The 23,612-nt window shown below is 32.0% G+C and overlaps 2 protein-coding genes and 1 long non-coding RNA gene across 3 annotated transcripts; all 3 read left to right on the plus strand.

Annotated features, from left to right (window-relative positions):
* The first annotated feature begins 5,089 nt into the window (after nt 1-5,089).
* Nucleotides 5,090-8,368, plus strand: LOC139484832 (uncharacterized). Its single transcript, XR_011655160.1, has 2 exons — nt 5,090-5,723; nt 7,500-8,368. It is a non-coding gene; the product is annotated as an uncharacterized lncRNA (long non-coding RNA).
* Nucleotides 8,369-11,408: 3,040 nt separating this feature from the next.
* On the plus strand, nt 11,409-14,108 carry LOC139484833 (uncharacterized). Its single transcript, XM_071268824.1, has one exon. It carries the CDS (start codon nt 12,235-12,237, stop codon nt 14,029-14,031), a length of 1,797 nt encoding a protein of 598 aa, XP_071124925.1. The 5' UTR covers nt 11,409-12,234; the 3' UTR covers nt 14,032-14,108.
* Nucleotides 14,109-19,112: 5,004 nt separating this feature from the next.
* LOC139486901 (uncharacterized) lies at nt 19,113-22,352 on the plus strand. The gene is made up of 5 exons (XM_071271956.1): nt 19,113-19,215; nt 19,944-20,026; nt 20,576-20,687; nt 21,278-21,339; nt 21,809-22,352. Exons 1-5 carry the CDS (start codon nt 19,127-19,129, stop codon nt 21,868-21,870), a joined length of 408 nt encoding a protein of 135 aa, XP_071128057.1. The 5' UTR covers nt 19,113-19,126; the 3' UTR covers nt 21,871-22,352.
* Nucleotides 22,353-23,612: the final 1,260 nt, after the last annotated feature.

The raw sequence follows: 23,612 nt of genomic DNA on the forward strand, positions 1-23,612 counted from the left end.
ATAAAATTAGAATCACTGATCCCGAACATATTTGCGATACACTAATGACTGGACCGAATGACAGGACCGAATGACAGGACCAAATGAAAAATGCTAATAACTTTTTCATTTCTCAAAGGACTGATCTCAAATTTGAAATATAATAAGATTTCATCATTTGATAAATAGATTTAAGAAAAAAATTAAAAAAGTTTTGTAAGAAACTTTAGAAAATGTGACATGACCAACTCTGATAATGACAGGACCAACATCGAGAATGACAGGACCAAATAAAAATGCTAATAACTTTTTTGTTTTCCAAAGGAATTATTTCAGATTTGAAATATAAAATGGTATGTCATATTTTGAAACCAAAATGTTATAAAAAATATAGATTTATTTTCAAAAACTTTCGAAAACGTGACATGACCATCGCTGATTGACAGGACCAACCTCGACAATGACTGGACCAGATGAAATTGCTAATTATTCTTTTATTTCTCAAAATATTTTTCTGAAATTTGATATAAAATAAGATTTCATCATTTGATAAATAGATTTAAGAAAAAAAAAGAAAAAAAAAAAATTGTAAGAAACTTTAGAAAACGTGACATGACCAACTCTGATAATGACAGGACCAACATCGACAATGACAGGACCAAAGTAAAATGCTAATAACTTTTTTTTTATTTTTCAAAGGAATTCTCTCAGATTTGAAATATAAAATAATATGTCGTATTTTGAAAAATAAATGTTATAAAAAATATAGAAAGTTTAAACGTGACATGACCATCGCTGACTGACAGGACCAGATGAAATTGCTAATTACTTTTTATTTCTAAAAAAATATTTTTCTGAAATTTGAGATATAGTCAGATTTAAACATTTTATACATAAAAATAGGAATAATATAGGAAAAAAATATTAAAAGCTTAGTGCTGTAATGTGACCTGACCAACACTGACAATGACAGGACAAACCTTGACAAGGACAGGACCAAATAAAAATGCTATTCACTTTTTAATTTTGAAAAGGAATTATGTCAGATTTAAAATAAAATGTGATCTCATCTTTTAAAACATCAATTAAAGAAAAAAAATCTAGATTTTTTTTATTGCGAAAACGTGAAATTACCATAGTTCCTACTATAGAAATCCTGGTTAAAATTAATAATAATAATTAAAAAACACACATTAAGATTGAACGATTTATAAGTTTTTAGAAAATAAGGGAAAAAGCTTTGGTGTAAATATTTATCATATTAATTGATATTTCACACATGCTATATCTTAACTCTTTAACTATGTATTTGGGTTGAGAATAAAGATCATTCATTCATTCATTCATTCAGATTATTTTGTATATTAATTACCGGACATAATCTGACACGTATGAAAACAATTATAAGGTAACAAACAAAAGGTGTGACATAAGCCATAAATAAGTTGATAAATCCAATAAAGATTGTGATGACAGTAATTAAAATCACATCATAGTTCATGTCGTTGTTTTATTAAATATTTTCAGAACATTAAATAATTATTTCCATGTATGCTTGAGTATATGCAGGGTATATTCTTGATAGTTTTTCCCCCTCATAATAAATAAACAAATAAACATTTCTTGAAGTATGCCCGACCCTTGCATGCATGATTTCTTGGTAGTTTGAAATATTTTCATAAAATATACTGAATCAAACATTTTCACGGACTACTTTAAAAGGTTTGATACCTTTTCAAAGTGGCTTAAATTGGGCTTCATGATGTCAAGAAATATTATGATGACAATTCAATAAATCTGAATTTATCTATAGTTTAATGAACAATCTCTTAAACTATAAAATGATTATATGTAATTACATATAGTGATCATTCGTGTCTTTTTGTCCTGTGACTCTGCATTGTGACTCTGCATGTCCTGTGACTCTGCATGTCCTGTGACTCTCTGCCAACATACGTTTAGCATGTTTAGTAGCTAGGTCAAGAATTTTAACCACCAAAGAATATATTTTCTTGAATTTATAAGATATATCTGACTAATTATGGATCAGAATTGAACAATTTCAGTAAAATGATTGGCCAGATCATAGCCGATGTTGGTCAGGTCACACAACCGCACGCTTTCAATACGTTTTTTTCCCTATATTTTTCTTATATGATGTGCAAAATGGTCTTAATTGACATTATTTCAAATTTGAGAGGAATATTCTGACAAATGTTATGCATAATTAGCATTTTTATTTGGTCCTGTCATTAATTGTCGAGGATTGTCCTGTTATTGACAACGTTAACCAGGTCACATTTCAGCAAGCTTTTTATATACCTTTTTCTTATATTTATGTATAAAATGGTATAATCTTCACATATTTTAATTTTCAGAGAAATATTCTGCGAAATAAAAGAATAATTGGCAATTTCATTTGTTCAGGTCATTGTCGAGGTTGGTCAAGTCAGTCAGCGATGGGATCATGTCACGATTTTGAAAATAAATCTTTATTTTTTATAACATAAATGTTTCAAAATGTGACACATCATTTTATGTTTCAAATCTGAGATAATTCTTTTGAAAAATAAAAAAGTTATTAGCATTTTTATTTGGTCCTGTTATTGTCGAAGTTGTTCCCGTCATTATCAGAGTTGGTCATGTCACGTTTTCTAAAGTTTCTTACATCTTTTTTGTGTATTTTTTTTTTTAATTTATTTGATAAATGATAAAATCTTATTATATTTCAAATTTCAGAAAAATATTTTGAGAAATAAAAGAGAAATTAGCAATTTCATCTGGTCCGGTCATTGTCGATGTTGGTCCTGTCAATCAGCGATGGTCATGTCACGTTTTCGAAAGTTTTTGAAAATAAATCTATCATTTTTATAACATTTTGGTTTCAAAATATGACATACCATTTTATATTTCAAATCTGAAATAATTCCTTTGAAAAACCAAAAAGTTATTAGCAATTTGATTTGGTCCTGTCATTCTCGATGTTGGTCCTGTCATTATCAGAGTTGGTCATGTCACGTTTTCTAAAGTATTTTACAAAACTTTTAAATTTTTTTCTTAAATCTATTTATCAAATGATGAAATCTTATTATATTTCAAATTTGAGATCAATCCTTTGCGAAATGAAAAAGTTATTAGCATTTTTCATTTGGTCCTGTCATTCGGTCCTGTCATTCGGTCCAGTCATTAGTGTAACCCTTTGCGATAGTCTAAAACACGGAAGTTGCATGCCAAAGTGTAAACAGGTAAAATTGACATCTTCTTCTTCTTTCTTCTTTTGTTACAGAAAACCATCAACGTACTGATGTTTACTTTCCGGCGCATGCCTGGTAAATGTTTTTTAAAAAATTTATGTTGATAATTTTTGTAAAAATATAAATTAACAAAATATTTCTTATTCAAAGTTGTTTTTGGTCATATATTTTCGTATTTTCAATTTTTACAATTTTTCTTTGTTTTTACCTTATACAATTTTTTATTTAGTTTTTTTAAATAATACATTTTTTATTTTTAGTTTTTTGGTATAGGATAAAAACAAGAGTATCTGTTTATTTCAGATGAGGGTAAGTATCAAGGAGCACGTCGTGTGTGAGTGCATCCTTGAAGTTTTCTATAGTACTGTTTTTGGTCATTTCAGGGGTTAGCTAGTTTGTTCCAGTCTTTGATGGTTTGACAGAAGAAAGAAAATTTATAGCTGTCTTTATTGCAATGAATTTGTCTGTAGGATTCTTTATTGGTGGATCTTGTAGCAGACTGACTCTGTTGTAATACATTTTGCGATGGAATGGCTATCTTTTCATTTACAATTTTGTGGAACATTATAAGCCTTGTTCTTAGTCGGCGTTCTTGTAATGTTTGCCATTTCATGGTATCTAGCATCTCAGACACACTGCTGGTGTTGTGATGTCTATTGCACACATACCTTGCTGCCCGTCTTTGTACTTTTTCCAGTGATTTTATATTTTCGTTTGTAAATGGGTCCCATACAGTACAACAGTATTCCAACTTTGGTCTTATGAGTGTTTGGTATGCTCTTTCTTTAATTGTTTGCGATTGGACTTTAAGGTTTCTTCTGATGAAACCTAAGGATTTATTTGCTTTTGCAGCAGTTTGTTGGATGTGAGTGTTCCATTTTAGGTCTGCTGAGATGGTGATGCCTAAGTATTTTGCATGTTTTACAGATTCTAAGATGTGTCCATACATGTTATAATAAAAGTGGATGGGATTTCTTTTTGTTGTTATATTCATGATGTTACACTTGTCTGGATGGAAAGACATAAGCCAATCTTTTTCCCATTGTATGGCAGCTTCTAGGTCTTCTTGAAGCTTGAGGCAGTCGTTTTGAGTTTTAATTTGTCGGTAGATTATACTGTCATCTGCAAAGAGTCTGATTTTGCTATGTTGGATGTAATCTGGGAGGTCATTTATGTAAATTAAGAATAGTATCGGTCCTAGCACTGTACCCTGTGGGACTCCTGATGAGACTGGTATTTTTGAAGATGACATGTTTTCTAAAAGTACTGTTTGTGTTTTGTTTGAAAGAAAGGAGTCTACCCAGTTAATGATTTGATCTGATATGCCAAAGTATTTCATTTTGTATAGTAATCTTTTGTGTGGTACCTTGTCGAAAGCTTTAGCAAAATCCATGATAATAAGATCTGTTTGTATGTTCTTGTCGTTGAATTTAGACAAGACATATTTACAGTCATTTCCTTTCAACGACTGAGTCTACCAAAATCGATATTTGAATCTATATAAAATCTTATCTGCATATAAAAAAACTGATTTTATTTTGAAACAGTATTTACACAGAAAAGTTGTATGAAATCCTTGAGCGTCGACAATGCTTCATGCTATTTTGCCACTGCCTTGAACTCCTCAGAGTTGAACTCAAATTCCCCAATACTTTATATAAATATAGATAATTTATCTTATCGCCAATCATAGGTTTTTTCAGTATATGGATAGTAAACTGCACATTGCCAGAAAACAAAGAAATAGTGATGGCAACGTTAAATACGTTAATATAGTAATGCAAATAGACAGGAAATAATAAAAAATAAATTAAAAACATTGATTTACACTAAAATTTTAATCTGCTAACCGAGTCCCTGTGCTATATGCATCTTGCATCGCTACTTTAGTGTCAACTGTATCTAAAGAGGAAATTCAAGATGTGCCATTAGTCTTCGACAAATGATGTTTTTTTTTAGTTGTTATTGGCTTTGAACAACTTGAGCTTTCAGACAAATGCGACATCTCTCAGATCTATACTTTGTCTTTTTATGATATGTTTAAACTGAGGTGCCTATTATCAATCTGATGAGTTCAGCCCATTTCAACTTAATGTCATAGTTTGTTCTTGGCGTACTGTTACACCACTGTCCTAGGTAAGGGGTGTGTTTGGCGCAATCAAAAATGTTAGACCCCGCCACACAATATGTACTTACACTGGGCTCTATGGTAGCAGCAGAACCGTAGCTCTTAGGTTCTTATGTTATTTTATGACTTTTTGCGCACTGCGGACAAAATAAATATGCCAATTGTAAAAAAAAAATGTGACATAAGCCCTTAAATTAAAGGACATAAGAGCTAGGGTTCCGCAGCTACCGTAGACCCCAGCAGTGTAAGTCTCTCGGCTACAATAACGTCGCACGTCAGAATGCATAATGCATTTCGGGAAAAATACAAGATTGACAGTATTCGGATCCTGTGGGTATACAAACTGACAGACACACAATACGGTGAGTTTAGTATTGTAATAGATATAAGAAGATGTGCTATGATGAGTGCCTAGTCACACTTTATAAAGGAAACCACTATAGGTCAAAGTACGGTCTTCAACACGTTGCCTTGGCTTACACCGAACAGCAAGCTATAAAGGGCTCCAATAATTACTAATGTAAAACCATTCAAACGGGAAAATCAACGGTCTAATCTAATTTTTTGCTTGATAACATTTTATCTATTCTATTTAGTATTTATATATTCAAAAATACTGACATTTGAGTTCCTTTATTAATTTGACGTTTGTGATAATTTTCCAATGCTATTTTGAGATACAATTAGAAACAACTTAAATAAAGCAAATATAATATTTGATTCCTAGTCTATGTTAAATACAATACAAATCAATTGCAAATAATGCCAATAAATTTTATCTTTCATCACAACGCCCTGTTAGGGCATTATAAATACATACGAACTAACTGCTATAAAAGTTGTGTGGAAATACAGAAACGACACACATATATGAAATCTATAGAAATATTGAGGTATATATTTAACTGTCTATGGATATAGTGCCATAAATTTGGGAGATGTTCTATTCAAATTTGCCTATGAATGATTAAAAAAAAACCAACATCTTAGCTAATCTTATGCAATTTTGTTAGTTTATCAATTCAGGTAAATCTAACTTTAGAATACAAAAAAAAACCAATGTTGATACACATGTAGAAACAACCGGATTAAAGATTTAACGTACATAATTCAGTTTATATAAAATAGTCGGTTTATGTATTCATTGTATCAAATACATAGACCATGGAGTGCTTGTTATCTATTCAAAATGCTCAGTTTAGCTTGAAAGTATTCGTTTGTACTTAATCATAATAACTAGTGACACGGAGAACACTTTAATAAGACACTCTATTTCTTTTTATGTGTATTTCTCTTTATATTTTTGTTTCCTTTTTCGGAGATTTCACATTATGTAAGAATATTGTTTCATCAACTACGAAGGTAAGATAGTGTAACGTACCGGTATAGTAGAATTATATGAAGATATTGTCCAGAAAACGAGTGATCCTCACAGTGGCGGTCCCCCACTTTTTTTTTACGCATAAAGCATTTGAATGGGGACATATAGTTATAACCACCTTTATCCTTGGTAAGGACCCCCTTTTTATAAATGGCTAGATCCGCCCCTTCGTCAACTCATTCATGTATATTTGCTACTAATGTCCATTTATATCTCGATCAAGGAAAAAGCCTTTTCTGTCTGCTAATGAAATAGGAATAAGTTTTTACATAAGGATTCTGTAAAAGCCATGGCGTCCACTGCTGCTGTTTTTATTTAAACTTCTTTCCAAAAACGTTTGCATTGTTCATTACATAAACGTGGGGAATGTACTTTGAATTTACTTGCTTAGTCACCGATCTAAAACTAAACAGAGAGCACAATTTCGTAAGAAGTAGATTAAGTACTTTCATATAAAATATATGTTTTATAAAGAAATATTCGGTGTTATTTTACTCATGGTAACCTGTCTGTGATTCAAACACTATCAATCTGATAAAAAATCTATCGACATTAACGTAAAATGATTCTTTTCACATAAGTTTGATTTTGTCCTTATATATATATTCTTAATCATGCATTTGTTTTTTTTTCTAATTTTATTCTTTATAAATTAAGAGATTTGCCATGAAAACCGAATCTCTTAACATAAGAAGAAAACTAAAAACAAGACGCAGAGATGGATATATAGTTACACTTATATTTTGTCTTTCTACAGATGTTCTCGGCTGCTGACGTGTACTTGAAACGATTGAAGCAGAGACCACCTCCTCCGGGCTTTGCACAAGTATACAGTACCAAAGACTTTAACAATAGTGCCTTTAAAAATAACGATAGCACAACTAATGCAAACGGTAAAATTTGGACAAAAGATGAACAGATTCTTTTACAAGCTGTCAAAATGTCTGAAAACTGCCCGCCTGCGTCGCGACCGATGTCAGAGGCAACCAAAGGATTTTGGGAGCTACTTAATCGAAATTTCTCGGTAACTAGAAACCAACAAGTTAAAAACACATGCAATGATGACAAAAATACAGATAAAGAAACTTTGCATCATAATTCATCAAATAATTCAATAGACAATGGAAATATGTGTAAAAATACACATGGGGATACTGACAATGTATCGATAAACAATGATGATCGAAGCATGTGTAAACATACACATATGCATGCAGATACTAACAATTTTTCGATAAACAATGGAAACATGTGTAAACATATGCCTGCAGAAACTGATAATTTATCGATAAACAGCAAAGCCTCGGAGACATATGTTTCTTCGATCAGTATGGGCATGGAACAGTATGGAAATGTCAAATTGGTACTGCATGCGTACAATGACTCTGTAGGCGGAGAACGTTGTGTTGTAAACGTTTTAGAGGATACAGAACTGAATAAGAATTTAGAATCTAATCTTATATGCTTAGACAATACACATGATATAAGACTTATATTTCGCAACAAACCACATAACGTATTATCAACACTGGAATTAGCCAGTTGTCGTTTGGATAATTTATCTATGAATGACTTAGAAGATAAACTATCAGAGATGGCTTATGAATAAAAAGAATAAAAACAAAATGTTACTCAAACTTTGTTTGTTAAAGGTCGTATACGATGATCGATAGCTGTGTACATACAAGTTCTCTTGGCATTTCCTTTGAATTGTTGGATAGCTGTCTCAATGGCAATCATACCACATCTTCTTGTGTCTATACTACATATTTTGATTTACTTGGTGTTGCCTGTTTTGTTCTCTCGTAATTATGGATTTGTGTCTGCCATAGCACTAACATTCCGTACCAGATTTCAATGTAAATTTTTAGGAGAAGTTTTTCTTATTTTATTTCCCCCTGGATCGACATATTTCCGACCAACAGCTTTTCAAGCAGATTATTTTTTTTATATATATACTATGCAATGCATAGTTTTCAATCTTCAAAAGGGGGGGGGGAGAATATATAGTCTTACTTCTCGCTAATACAATTCTAACAAAGAGGGATTTATAATGTATTTACTCCAAGGTTTTTTTTTATTGTGGATTATAATAACATATCTGCTGCCCTTTTAACAAAAAAAACAAACAACCTTACTACAAATATACTTGAATTATCATGAACAATTTTCCCTATAACTTACAATCAACTTTAATAATCGTACGATATTATGGGAAAAGAGTCTCTGAATAGTAGGTATACTCTCTTCATAACTCTGAGCACAGTTTCGGCTGCTGATTGAATACATTCTAGTGGTCAAAACAGTGATTTCGTGGAGCATGTAAGTTTGATATCCAGAGAAGTGAAGGAATACCCAAAGAAACATAAACAAATTGACCTATGTTTTTCAATTAGGGTGATATTTTAATTAATTTGTCAAATCCTTATTGTTTTGTGAAGCAAAGGGATTGATGTTGAGTGCTTTGTTTGTGGGTACAATTCAAATTGTATTATATAGTTAGCTATCGTTGCATTAACTAATTCCCAAAGAGTATATGTATCTTTTCAAACTTTGCGTTTTGTCTAACATAATTCTCGACATATTCCCGTATAATTCTACAGTACATTTTTTTAAATGAGGCAGAAGCTCATAGGGGGAACAATTACAAAGCAATTCATGCCTTTAGATTCACACAAGCTGATTCGTGTAGAAATGCTGCTTACAGGGCTAATGACAGCAAATAAAAGTGAACAGATAGATTTTATAAGAAAAGAAATGAACAAAAATACACACTGAGGATTAAAATTCGTCAATGTAAAGGTTTATGACCCCTTCTGTAGCCATTTTTGTACGAACTTTTCAAACTTCAATAGTATCAAAACTACAGATATAATGAATTAAAGAGATAGGCCATTTTGTACATATACCAAGGGGAAACTTGATGCAAAGCATTAGGCAGCAACCATTTGATTTTAATTCTGAGAAAAAAAATTGTTTGTTTCACCCTCAGCTGCCACTATATGTAATGCTAAAATTGAAAGAAAAAATTGTTTTCGACTTGTCGCGAAAAAAAGATTGTTTTTCGCCGCAGGCGAAAAAAATAATTTGCCCAGAAAATAAAACCATAGCCCCCACCAAAAAAAAATCAAATGGTTGCTGCCTTATTATTCACTGTTTCATTGCATTTAACAGAAAAAGAGGACTTTGTGGCAAATAAACCAAGATTTTTATAGAAAATCCACAGCCTTAAATACAGAGATTTTTGCTTTTCTATGATGCGCTATCATTTATTTTTTACAAAATGTTCTAAGCAACCTGTAAATTCCAAAATACCTCATGCTGACTCACTAAAGTCGAGTGCACCCTAAAAGTTGTACTTGGTTTGGTCCATTATTTATATTTGTTTTAACCAATAACTACATTAATAAACTTGTTTTTAAGGAATCAATATTAGCACTGCATGCAATAATCCTAGATCTATCATGCACCAAATTGCCAAATATGAGATCACAAGGATAATTAAAGGCTGTGGATTTTCTATAAAATTTCCATATGTTTAGCATTGAATCATCACAAGGGTACATAATCCTTAAGACCCTGCAGCACGGTGTCTTACTTAAAATAGGTGTGTGATAGGTATTGAAGAAGCCACGCCTGTCGATTTGCTTGAATTTTGATGAAGGATTTTGCTTAATTTAATTGCATTTAAACCTGTATCGACGAAAAAATCTGAATTAAAACACAACTTGGTTTTGAAAATATCTTCCTCTGCACCATCGATTAGTCGAGGCAAATTTGCAAATCTGCATGGATTGAGAAAGAAGCAAAAACGTTTTTACGAATACTAATGTGTATGTAAACATGCATGTCTATTGTTAACATAAGAAATAATGGAGAGATATTAAGGCTGAGTAAATCCCGGTACACCGACAAAAACGTGACACGAAAACAAAAGAAAGCTCCCACGTCATCATATTTATTGTTCCGACCTTGCAAGAGTTGTATAGCCAGTCAAGGACGTTAAAAACTTCCATCGTCATCCTATTGTTTTATAAACAACGGCAATCAGAGCTATTTAACCATGGCTGTTGCAGTCGCTCCAGAAATCTATGGATGTGCATTTGAGCCATTTTCAGATATTTATTATCTGCGAAGGCATGACCCGTAAGGCAGCAACCATTTGATTTTCTGGACAAACTTTTTTTTTCGCCTGCGGCGAAAAACAATCTATTTTTTTCGCGACAAGTCGAAAACAATTTTTTTCTTTCAATTTTAGCATTACATCTGAGATTACATATAGTGGCAGCTGAGGGGGAAACAAACAATTTTTTTTTCTCAGAATAAAAAACAAATTATTTTTTTCTCCAAAAACTGGAAACAAACTTTTTTCTTCAAAAAAATCCATAGCCCCCCCAGACAATCAAATGGTTGCTGCCTTAGGGAAAAGCCATGGAAAGTATATATAGTGGTCTAAGCTATATTAATGTTTTGGTCAATCTATTTTCTTTAATAGTGGGGACATACAAAACATTATCCGGAACAAATGCTGTCTGTGGGACTTGTTAATTAGACTAGACACACTTAGCTGATGTCCCTATGATAGATTATCAATTAAATGGTGTGTATTGTAATTGCGGTTATATAACTAAAGGATGCATTTTTTTAATGACGCCATCGGTCACAGAAAACGAATATTGTTAAATTTAAACCACCGAGCACGCACCTTCAATATGTACATTTGTTTTTTTAACATCATTAATTTGTACCTGTTGATTACTGTAGCAAATATTGTTAACTTTAAACCACAGAGCACGCACCTTTGATATGTACATAATTTGTACCTGTTGATTACTGTCTTAAGATCAAACAAGATGACACAAGTTATAAACCACCTGAAGACATATATTTTACAATGCAATAATGGACGAATTATATTTTATTGCCTGAATAATAGATACATATTTGTTTATACATTTATACAGACATAAAAACAACATCATGAATGGCTATTTCTATTGAAATATGTAGTCTGAGGCAGTTGTGTTTCAAACTTATGAATGGACCACATCTTAACACTCTAATATTACTCGGACATTTGGATTTAGAAAGACATTGTTCAACGGGTAATGTTTTGGTGATTTCTTTTCTTCGTGCGTGTGTCTGACTTGAATGAAAACTAACTGTAGCAAATATTGTTAACCAATTAAGGAAGAAAATTAATTAATTGAAACAAGACACGCTTTAACCCAAGGAGAAGGTTAATTTTATGTGACAAATCACCTAGGATTACGTGTACATTAGCATACGTACATGTATGACATATGATTTCCTTCCACTTTACAATCAATCAACAGTGAAGAACCAAAACAAAAAATCAATAGTTTTAATTTCGTTTGAATTCACTTTTTGGCAGTATGTAAAACTCTTGGCACAGCACGATGCGAGGAAATTAAAGATAACATCATTGAAGGATCACCAAGGATAGGTTGTCTAGAGGCTCAATTGCCAATATGTCTCTAAATAGAGGAATACAATTGTCATATGCAAGTAGTGAAGATTTGGTAAGCAGTGTTATTAACACTTACAAGGAACTAACTATGGACAGGGTACACGATGAAGCATTATCCGATCTAACACCCAATCAAATCAGAGAGATTACTGAATCTAGTTTGGACTTTGCTGATAGTGGAATGCCGAATGAGTATACGTTTAATCGGCGTCTACAAAACACAGAAGCACCTAGAATTACAGAGGAAAACATAATGTGCGAATTACATGGACATTGTGAACTGACACATTTTTGCAGGAAGTGTGAAGTGCCTGTTTGTCAATTATGTAGACCATCACTGAAACATAAAGGTCACAGAACAAAACGTATAGCAGTGGCAGTAGAAGAAAGGAAACGAGAGCTCAATGACAAGTATTTAAAAATGGAACAAGATAAAATCAAAGCACTTCGTAGAAATCTAGCGTTTGTTCTGAACGAAAAATCCAATGTCAGAGCGTCTTGCGACGAGGTTGTGGCAAGGATTCGCCAAAGGTGTGCTTATATGAAAAGTGTCCTGGATACAATTGCAAATAATTTTGTTAAAGAAGTATATTACAAAAAGAAAGACTGTTTACAGCAGTACACACATATTCAGAAAGAAATTGAGAGTGAAATAAAAGAAGGTGATTGTGATCTAAAACGCATGCTTCATCTATCTGAATCACCTAACGATCTACAGTTTTTAAAAGATTTCAAAGACCCCAAAGAAAAGCCAAGTGTTGTTAGAAAAGTTCCAAACATATGGAAGGAATACGTCAAGTTTGATCATGGGCGTCTTTCAGTCGAAGAGTTAAGCGACAAATTTGGCTCGGTTATGTTTGTAGTGGCGACTGATGGTGGAGCTTTTACTTATGAAAGCAAACGACAAAATGGACGACTTTCATGTAGAACTAAAACATCCTTTAGATGTGAGAGGAAGAAGGTTGAAACTGATGATGACGAACAAGGAGGGTCCATCAACTCAATTGTCAAACACGGGAATAGTCTTTGGGTAAACTCTGGTCTCAATTCAAAAAGTATATCATTGGTTAATGAAAATGGAAAAACAATTAAGTCACTGCCTTTAAGGTTCAAAATAGAAGACATAACGTGTTCTAAAAACGGGGAGCTAATCATCTCTTCATTTCGAGATAAAGTGATCAGAAAGGTTTCTAATACCGGAGTTACAAGCGATCTATTCAATGTACCTTACCACCCTAAAGGTATTACTACAACTAAAGATGGCGGTTATATCGTATGTATGTGTGAACGCTATTCTACTTCCGTTTGTGAAGACAGTCGCCGTCTTGTTGTAAAATACACGTCCGAGGGCGACGAGGAATGTGTTTATGAATATAACGGCGAAGAAAAGCTGTTTACACGACCATTTAGAGTAACAGAGAATATAAATGGAGATATATGTGTAATTGATAAAACTGCCATGGGCAGTGGTCAAGTAATAATTTTAGACAGAACAGGACTTATCAAAACGATATATAGTGCAGATAGACATCAAACAAAAAACGGACATACTAATAAAATTGTATCCAGATTTGCCCCCTCTGACATTGCATGTGACAAGAACGGCCGAGTATTTATTGTTGAATCTGATAATCATAAAGTGCACATTTTGAATAAGACTGGAAGTTGCATTGGACATTTTTTAACTAATGAAAGTGACTTTTTCTGTCCACTTTGTATAATAACCGATGAAAATAACCAAATTTGGATAGGAAATGAATATGGTGAAATAAAAATGTTTACATGTGACTGGCAATGAAACGAATGAATGAATGAATACAAACAGTCTATGGAAGAAGCGATTCGATAAAAGCTTTTCTTATATCAACGCGCGATATTGTCTTATATCAACGAGTTGCATTGTGGGAAATTTCAGACGAATGTTAGCATTTGTACGAAGAAAGGCAGATTTCTCGGTATAAAGTAATGACTCTTTTCTTAAAACAGGGTGACATTTAACACGACATACGTCTGGTGTATAATTTTCATGAGTTATTTTATGTAATAACAAGCAATGTGTATTTAAACGAGAAAATTGAATTATTGAATAAATAAAACATAAATGCACGATTTATCATTTGTAGATGTACACACTCTATAAATATCATGTAGCAAATTCAGTGGAATGCAATTGAGATGAATTCAATTGTTTGCTACGCCAAAATCACCTATAAGTCAACGATACTGCTATATTTTAAAATATCAATGCGATATTTGTCTTTTATCATAGCGATGATTTTTTAATATCAAAAATTTATGAATGCGATACTTTTCTAATATAACTGCTATAGTTTTTTAATATAAAATAAATACGATGACACGTCACAATGCATGTCAAGATAACTGCAAACATAATTCACAAACTTAGATCATGACCGGTTTAATGTTTTAGGATCAATATCACTAAAATTTCGTGACTGTAACAAAATTAACGCTTACATGAACTTATCATTTCAAAAATGTTTCTTGACCCTATTGATAGTTGAAAGTGTTAATAATCTGTTCAGTCTATTGTTTCCAATCACATGGTTTAACCGATTAACTAACATGTTTAACCCCGCCACATTATTTATGTATGTGCCTGTCCGAAGTCAGGAGCCTGTAATTCAGTTGTTGTCGTTTGTTTATGTGTTACATATTTGTTTTTCGTTCATTTTTTTTTATATAAATAAGGCCGTTAGTTTTCTCGTTTGAATTGTTTTACATTGTCTTATCGGGGCCTTTATAGCTGACTATGTGGTATGTGCTTTGCTCATTGTTGAAGGCCGTACGGTGACCTATAGTTGTAAATGTCTGTGTTATTTTTGGTCTCTTGTGGACAGTTGTCTCATTGGCAATCATACCACATCTTATTTTTTATCATTCTATTTGAAGTGATGATGCAATGGCGGAATTTAAATGCGGTTGCAAATACGTCTACCGACCTATTACATTATAATATACTGGTCACACTGCTATAGCCTATCCACCTTGGTAATATCGAAATAGACAAAAAATATCATTACTTAAAAGAAACATTCATTCAAACAATCCAATCCAATACAGCTCCAAATTACAATAAATAGTCAAATGGTAAAATCAATAATCCAAACAAATTAAAATGTACAAATGCAGATGTCCCTTTGAAGATACCAACAGAGTAGCATCAGACTATAAATTGGACAACTTAACGAAAATAAAAAATATAAGAAGATGGTGCATGAGTTCGAATGAGACAACTTTCCATCAAAGTAATAATTTGTTTAGAGTAAACCATTATAGATTATAGATCAAAGTAGGTCCTTAAACACGGAGCCTTGGCTCACAGCGAACACCACGCTATATAGGAACAAAAACATTACTAGTGTTAAACCATTCAAACAGGAAAACCAACGGTATAATTTGTAAAAAAAAAGGAGATTCAAAAGTACCTGTCAGATTATTTCGAATCAATCAGAACGAGGACAGTATGATTCATCTTTGTCACAAGTTAGTTTCATTGTTATTCAATGAAAGTCTTCCATGCGTTCGTTGCGAGCATATTGGGTATTATCAGATTATTACATGGCATTTTTCATATTGCATGTATTATCAGCCCTGGGTTCAATATGATCCAATATCAGCCTAATAGCCGCATGGCTCGAGGGCTGATATTGACCGAGGGCTGATAACACATGCGATATGAAAAATGACATGTTATGATATTTTTATCATATGCTACAACAGTACAGAAAAATAACAGATGCATATATTGATCCTTTTACGTGCATGGTTCCCGAAAAGAAGTCGGAAGAGTAAAAAGTTCACGGACGTCGGACCCAAACTTTGATACATTCAATATAAAATATTTTTATCATATGCCTCAACAGAGAGAAAAACCCACATTTTTATATGGACGAATCGACAAAAAAATAATTCAACAATATACATAATGATGTTGGTAAAGTCAACTTTTTTAAAGTAACTTTCTAAATTTTATTTTTTTTAATTTAATTTATTTATTTACACAATATACTTTCCAGTATTCAAATAACTGTTTTGTACACTACTTTGTTATGTTTTTCACTGAAAACGTACCATTGAGGTGTATTTTCCTGAATTTGTCGAGTATCACCGGAATGCCATGTGATAACGTTACGGAAAGGCATGTGATAACAATCGAAGCATGTGATAAACTTTTCATATCAGCCCGCTAAGCACCAATTCGAAAAATATATGGAAAATACTTTAATTTAATGCTATTATCAAACGGTAAAAATCATATGTTATTTAGTCTAAGTATATGATAAATATTATTTCAGTGCGTTCATTATGAAATTTGCTAAATGTTATATGTGAACAATCATTGTGATACTTAGCTATTTGATTACGGCATTGTTTATTAAACCCTTATTTGATTAGTTTTGCTTCCAAAACTAATTGAGAAATTTGTAAGATGTTACCAAAACAACTTGAATTTAAGCAATGGTCTTAAAACTGCTTATTTACATACAATACTACTAAGAAGTAATATCACAAAAATACTGAACTCCGAGGAAAGTTCAAAACAGAAAGTCTCTTATTAAATGGTAAAATCAAATGATAAAACACACCAAACGAATAAATAAGAACTGTCATATTTCTGACTCAGTACTGGCATTTTCAAGTTTTGAAAATGGTGGATTGAACCTGGTTTTATAGCGCTTAACCTCTCACGTGTATGACAGTCTCATCAAATTCTGTCATATTTACAACGATGCGTGAAAAAAACAGACATAATAGGTAAAATTGTCAAAATATGGGTACAACAGTCTAATATTAATACTAATCGGTACTAATATTGATATAACAAAAACACCGCTATGATATTTTAAAAGTATTGCATTGATATTTTAAAAGTATCGCATTGTTTATTTATGTATATAAGAAAAACACAGCACTTCACATTTTACACGGACATAAACTTTAGCTTCTAACTAACTTCTGAATGTATATTTAGACTTAATTGTTATTTATAATTGAACAATAAGTTTTAAAGTTAGTATTTTCTTAATTTTTCTTTGCCGAAAACAACATTTTCCGCATTTAATGTCTGCATATTTACAAGTGATATTATACAAATATAGCCTTTGTATGAGGTCTATACAAGGATATACTTCTTTGGGTCGATATATCCTGTATTGACCTCATACAAAGGCTATATTTGTTATATTATTAATTTCCGACCATGTTTGCATCAAAATCGTCATTTAGGTTTGTTGGAACTTTATAGATATTACATTGTCTCCTTGACAATAACAACATATTAGTTGTTATTTCATTTACTCTTTTTTTTCGTCAAACAATCGATCACAGATATCATTTGTTTCAAAACGTTAAACAATATCCTGAAATTCATTACATGACGTCACAAAGTATATCGGTTTTTAGATATCCTAAAAATAACCGTGCAATATGCTTTTTGCCGGTCAATATGCTTTTTGCTATCCGCCGTTTTCTCTCTACCTTTGAAAATACAGTTTAACATGTGACTATCCCTAAACGAATCAAATTTGTTAAAATATACGAATTAATAATATTATACAAATATAGCCTTTGTATGAGGTCTATACAAGGATATATTGACCTGAAAGAAGTATATTGACTGAGGACGAAGTCCGAGGTCGATATACTTCTTTGGGTCGATATATCCTCTATTGACCTCATACAAAGGCTATATTTGTTATATTATTAATTTCCGACCATGTTTGCATCAAAATCGTCATTTAGGTTTGTTGGAACTTTATAGATATTACATTGTCTCCTTGACAATAACAACATATTAGTTGTTATTTCATTTACTTTTTTTTTTCGTCAAACAATCGATCACAGATATCATTTGTTTCAAAACGTTAAACAATATCCTGAAATTCATTACATGACGTCACAAAGTATATCGGTTTTTAGATATCCTAAAAATAACCGTGCAATATGCTTTTTGCCGGTCAATATGCTTTTTGCTATCCGCCGTTTTCTCTCTACCTTCGAAAATACAGTTTAACATGTGACTATCCCTAAACGAATCAAATTTGTTAAAATATACGAATTAATAATATAATCAATTAGTATTTGTGAAAATATGTCTATAAATGATTAGAAAGTAATTATATAAAAATCGGCAAAAGTAAGAATTTTTCATGTTGAACTGTGATTTCTCGAAAACCGTCAATATTGGCTTTGAAAACGTTTATAACAAAGCTTACGAAATATCCGGTGACCTAAAGTTGTTAATTTCTGTGTCACTTGGTCTTTTTGGGAGATTTGTCTCATTGGCAGTCATAGCACTTCTTTTTTTCACTTTTATATATATTATAGAATCGACTTTCACTTGCAGGAGTTCACAATTTAAAACATATTTCATATATATCTGGGAGATTTAAGAATATAGTATTTGCAAGATGTGTTGTTGATATGCTTATAATGTCAAGATAATGATAAAGTTTGTAGTATATATGGTATTATCTGGCCATGTTAATTCTCTCATGACCAAAATATTCGTTATATCGTGCTCTACAAGTAATTTTTGGAGGAAAGCTGAGAATTACAGTTCTCACGATAACCCAAATTAAGATTGTGAGCTAGAGAACTACTTTATGTAATAACGGAATTCAAATAAGTGCTTAGTGCTATCTATATCCATCCATTTCAATAGATACTTGAGAATGAGACATATAAAGATTCATACAATTTAGGTGGTTTCTCATTTATTCAATATTGAAATTTGCTTAACCCTAGTGCATTGTTGACCGAGTTTATATAATAAATAATATTATTTTGCTATATATGTGTCATGAAGTTCACAATGCACCAATAACTTCCTTTGATTAGTAATATTTGTTTCCTTGTCATTAATATATATGATGGCTCTAAATGGATTGATTTTAACCTATGTAATTTTTATTTCAATCAATGCAATTGATTCCAAGACTTGTAGCAGAAAAAGAAGGTAATTGTTTTAATTAGTAGTGTATAATAACTTTCTTAATACTCTCTACAAATTTATAAGCACAGTTAAGTCGATTTAAGGCAAGACATATACAATTGGCAGATGTATCAAAATTGAATATCATCAAAGTTTGTATGCGTTTACAAGGAAACTCGCATTTATACATGTACTTTAGGAGATACAATCAATTAGTATTTGTGAAAATATGTCTATAAATGATTAGAAAGTAATTTTATAAAAATCGGCAAAAGTAAGAATTTTTCATGTTGAACTGTGATTTCTCGAAAACCGTCAATATTGACTTTTGTTTAAATATGGTGCATTTCCAGTGGACTACAACAGATTACGTTTTGATTGTTTAGTACACTTAGTTTATTTTTAAACTATTTTTGATTTACAGTTTTCTCCTCTATGGCATCGGTGGCCGAGTTGTTTAAGTAGTGTAGCACTAGCTAGTCAACACTGATATTGTGAGTTTTAATTCGGCACGTGGAAATATTAATTTCTACTCAAATTTTGTTTGACTAGGATTATCAGTTTTCCGGCAGAAGGTCAGTGGTTCTCTCTGGGGTTTTCGTCTTTCACAACACCAATTAATGACCGCCACCAAATACAGCCCAATAAGACTGAAAACGGCGTTACACACTAATCAATAAATAAATCAATAAATTCCTAATATTTGTTTTAAATATATCTATCCACGACATATTTTATTTTTTATCAGTTAGTTTTGTGTCTGGAGGATCAACCATTTATAGAGTAGAATATTATTGTTGCGCAAATTCCTTTTCAAAGAATGGAGCATGTGAAAGTATGTATATAAAAAGATGTAATTGTTAAACATTTGAAAGTTGTGGTAAAAATGTATAAGACTGATGTATATTAAAGTTTGTGAATCCTTATTTAAAATGTATTGTTGAAGTTCGGACATGCATATATAATCAATTCAATTTAATTCTAAATTCTCACGCATGATGATGTTCCAATTGTCGTAGCTTCAATCCCGCCCCTTTCCCCTGAACGTGACTTAAATTATAAGGTTTTCACCGGGGTGTTGTACTGCCATGAGCAACACCACGACGGCTACCACATGTGGAGTAGGACCTGCTTACACTTTCGTACCTCTTGATATCATATCCCCCATTTTTTGTGCGGTTTGTGAAGCTCAGTCTTTAATATTTTATTTTGTGTTTTATGTATTTTTGTTTGTTTTTAAAATGTTCACCAATCGAAAAGTAAATTGTACTACCAAACATGTCAAAATTCGTTAACACATATTTTTTTCGGACGAACAATGATATTATTGGTGAAATATTAAATCAACATTTACATGTACACAAACTTTTTAACATATTTTAAGTATGTCCAGTTGGTTATACTACAAACCAAGAAGGAACAGATTGTGACCCATGTCCAGATGGCCATTACGGTTCGAGATGTGCGTATCCATGTTTCTGTAATCAAGATGAACGGTAATTATAAATGCCTATTTTACAACTTGAAATAAAAAATAAAAAAAAGTATCGAAACGTCAGAAAAGAATTTTTTTCTTCTCCAAAATAGAAACCAGAGGAACAAATAGAGTATGAGTTGATGAAGGAAAGACAACACAATGGCAAATAGATAGAAAAAACCGAATACAAAATTCGCACATACCATTGCTCTAACTATTGTACTACATCAAATCAAGTACATGATAATGATGATGATGATGATGATGATGATGATGATGATGATGATGATGATGATGATGATGATGATGATGATGATGATGATGATGATGATGATGATGATGATGATGATGATGATGATGATGATGATGATGATGATGATGATGATGATGATGATGATGATGATGATGATGATGATGATGATGACTATTTTATGAAATAAGATTTTTATATTCGACATTGGCCAATTGAGAATAGCCAAACTTTTATTTTCATTTCAAACTGAAGACAACTTCTTTAGACAGTGCTATTAAATTCAAAGAACAGTGGTAAACATTATTGAAATCTTTATTAAAGAACTGTATAATTCCTATTTTTTATTGATCATTCAGATGTAATAAGATTTATGGGTGTGTATCAGAGGACACAAACAATATGACGGTTAATCTGACAGGTAATGTATAATAATTCCTCGATATTTAACATATTTTGTGTTTTGAGATGTATATTGCTTTTCTTAGAAAAATATATCAAATCAATGATTTTAGGAATCTATTCTCATATAAAGCAACTTATTTAAGATAAATGAACAACTTTCTGAGTGACAGGCCATTCAAACAACAATAAAACAAGATCATACCAAATTAATATTTATATTAGATATAATTCTGGAAATGAGACATTTCGCAAATAATAACTCCTTCCTCAACGTTTAGCAGGAACAAATCAACGGTTTTATGAATATTATATGTTTAGCGGAATATATAACACATATACAGAGGACAGGAACGACTTTTTGTGATAATCATTTAAACCCAATGAATTTTTACATGCCTGACATTTCAATATTCGCTGATTTTATATAAAGTTTCACATGCTAATCGGAGAATTCACAATAGAATTATAAAATGTTCGTTTTTCAGATCACAGAAAATTGTTTGGGTTTTCAAGGAAAGACTTCCGAATCGCCGTCTACGCAGGATGACTTGTGTTGGTCATTTTCTGTGTTTTGGTAGGATATGGGTGTTATATCAAAGGTAATCAACATGCTGCCAATGTATTTGTGTCAACTTTGGCTGTTAACAACGTTAGCAATTACAGTATACAAACACCTTTACAACGCTCTTGCCCTGAAGCAGAAGAAAATAGAACAAACCGTGGCGAAATCGAGGCGATCACTTTCTATACAGAAGAACCTGCAATGATGATAGAAGATAATGAAAATGAAGGAAATGAATATTCTTGGAATCAGGACAACGTGGCAGGTCGATGTGATAATTACCTTATCCCTTATGAAACAGCACAAACGTATGGTGATGAATTTATCTGTTTTTCTAAGGAGTTTGAACAACAAACAATTCTTAGAGATGAACCCTTTGATCCTGTATATCTCAACCTTTATCAACCACTTAATCATCAACCTGTACAACATCATTATACTGAGTTACAATAGAAAAATAAAACAACCATCATTGTTCATTCTCAGAACTTAACATGAGCAAAGATATAACCCGTTCGAGCAAGGGTATTGACTAAATGAAGGCTTTTTACCATGAAAATATCATCATTTCTTTTTCCCTAGTGTTGTTTGATTGGCATGGCATGTATAGCAACACAACTTTGCATCTTTTACCATTTGAAAACAACTGAAATACAATTGAGCATGCCAAAACCCCAATGTTAGGATGAATGACAGGTTAACAAATTTTCAAAGTGTTTGTTTCGTGTCCTTCCTTGGCGTCATGTCAGTTGGGTACAAATGTGCAAATCATTTGAGGTAGGCTCAATTGCTGTGCTGATATCATAATTTTAGATATGTTTGATGGCTCCATATGAAACTGAAACATTTTTTCACATATGTGGTTAAATTTTTGGGGTTAAAAGTGAAATTCGTTTTCCCATATTTTAGAAAACCCCGAAAAATATTTCGTGAAGCGGCTTCTGGAGGTAAAAAAAGAATCCTTTTGTCACTTAAAAAGGTCTTTTGAAATTAAGTTCCTTGCATATATTTAATAACTCAATCGTTATCACATCTTTGTTCTATGGTCATCTGCTATCAAAATCAGTACACATGGTTATGCTCAGTCACTTGTTAAAGAATGGAACATGTTCAATATCATTACACAGAGAATAGTTGTAAAAAAGAATACTATTATTAAAAAGGAGAGTTCCCAGAGTAATATGAACAACAGACAGTTTCCCTGCTCATGAACACTTGTTCCAAATATTAACAAAACATTGGATTACATTATTTTAAGAGAATGAGATGCAGCAAGTATGTGTTGCTTTCGAGTGTATCAAAATCGATGCCGCATTGATACATCTATTGCCCAGTGACAAAATTGTTTATTTAAATTCGCCGTTATTAAATTGCAAAACCATAAAAAATTAAGAAATGTGTCTCTTGTATACAATGCTCTGTGTTTGGCTTTATATTTGACGTTTGTATTAGATTGTGAATTTTCAAATATTTTGTCATCAAGCATTACTATTTAAAGAGACACTTCTTGTCGACGTGTGCATCTGGTGCAGTGAAATTTGTATCGTTATTGATTGTACACCAATCATATATCACTTTATTTTTACAGTAAAAAAACCCCACATAAAAACATTTAAAGATGAATTCATTGTAGGATATATATGTATAGCTTAATAAACTCATTTATTTAATGGAATGTGATGCGGCTGTCATACAAGTGAGAGGTTTAGCTAGCTATAAAACCAGGT

Source organism: Mytilus edulis, chromosome 8 (assembly GCF_963676685.1).
Source record: "Mytilus edulis chromosome 8, xbMytEdul2.2, whole genome shotgun sequence".
Taxonomy (NCBI): Eukaryota; Metazoa; Mollusca; class Bivalvia; order Mytilida; family Mytilidae; genus Mytilus; species Mytilus edulis.

Excerpts from the sequence above, each read along its gene's own strand:
- LOC139486901 (XM_071271956.1), top strand. The coding sequence starts at position 19,127 with ATGATGGCTCTAAATGGATTGATTTTAACCTATGTAATTTTTATTTCA. Across the intron at positions 19,216-19,943 it reads ACTTGTAGCAGAAAAAGAAG|TTTTGTGTCTGGAGGATCAA; the intron begins GTAATTGTTTTA and ends TTTATCAGTTAG. Across the intron at positions 20,688-21,277 it reads TTCTGTAATCAAGATGAACG|ATGTAATAAGATTTATGGGT; the intron begins GTAATTATAAAT and ends TTGATCATTCAG.
- LOC139484833 (XM_071268824.1), top strand. The coding sequence starts at position 12,235 with ATGTCTCTAAATAGAGGAATACAATTGTCATATGCAAGTAGTGAAGAT.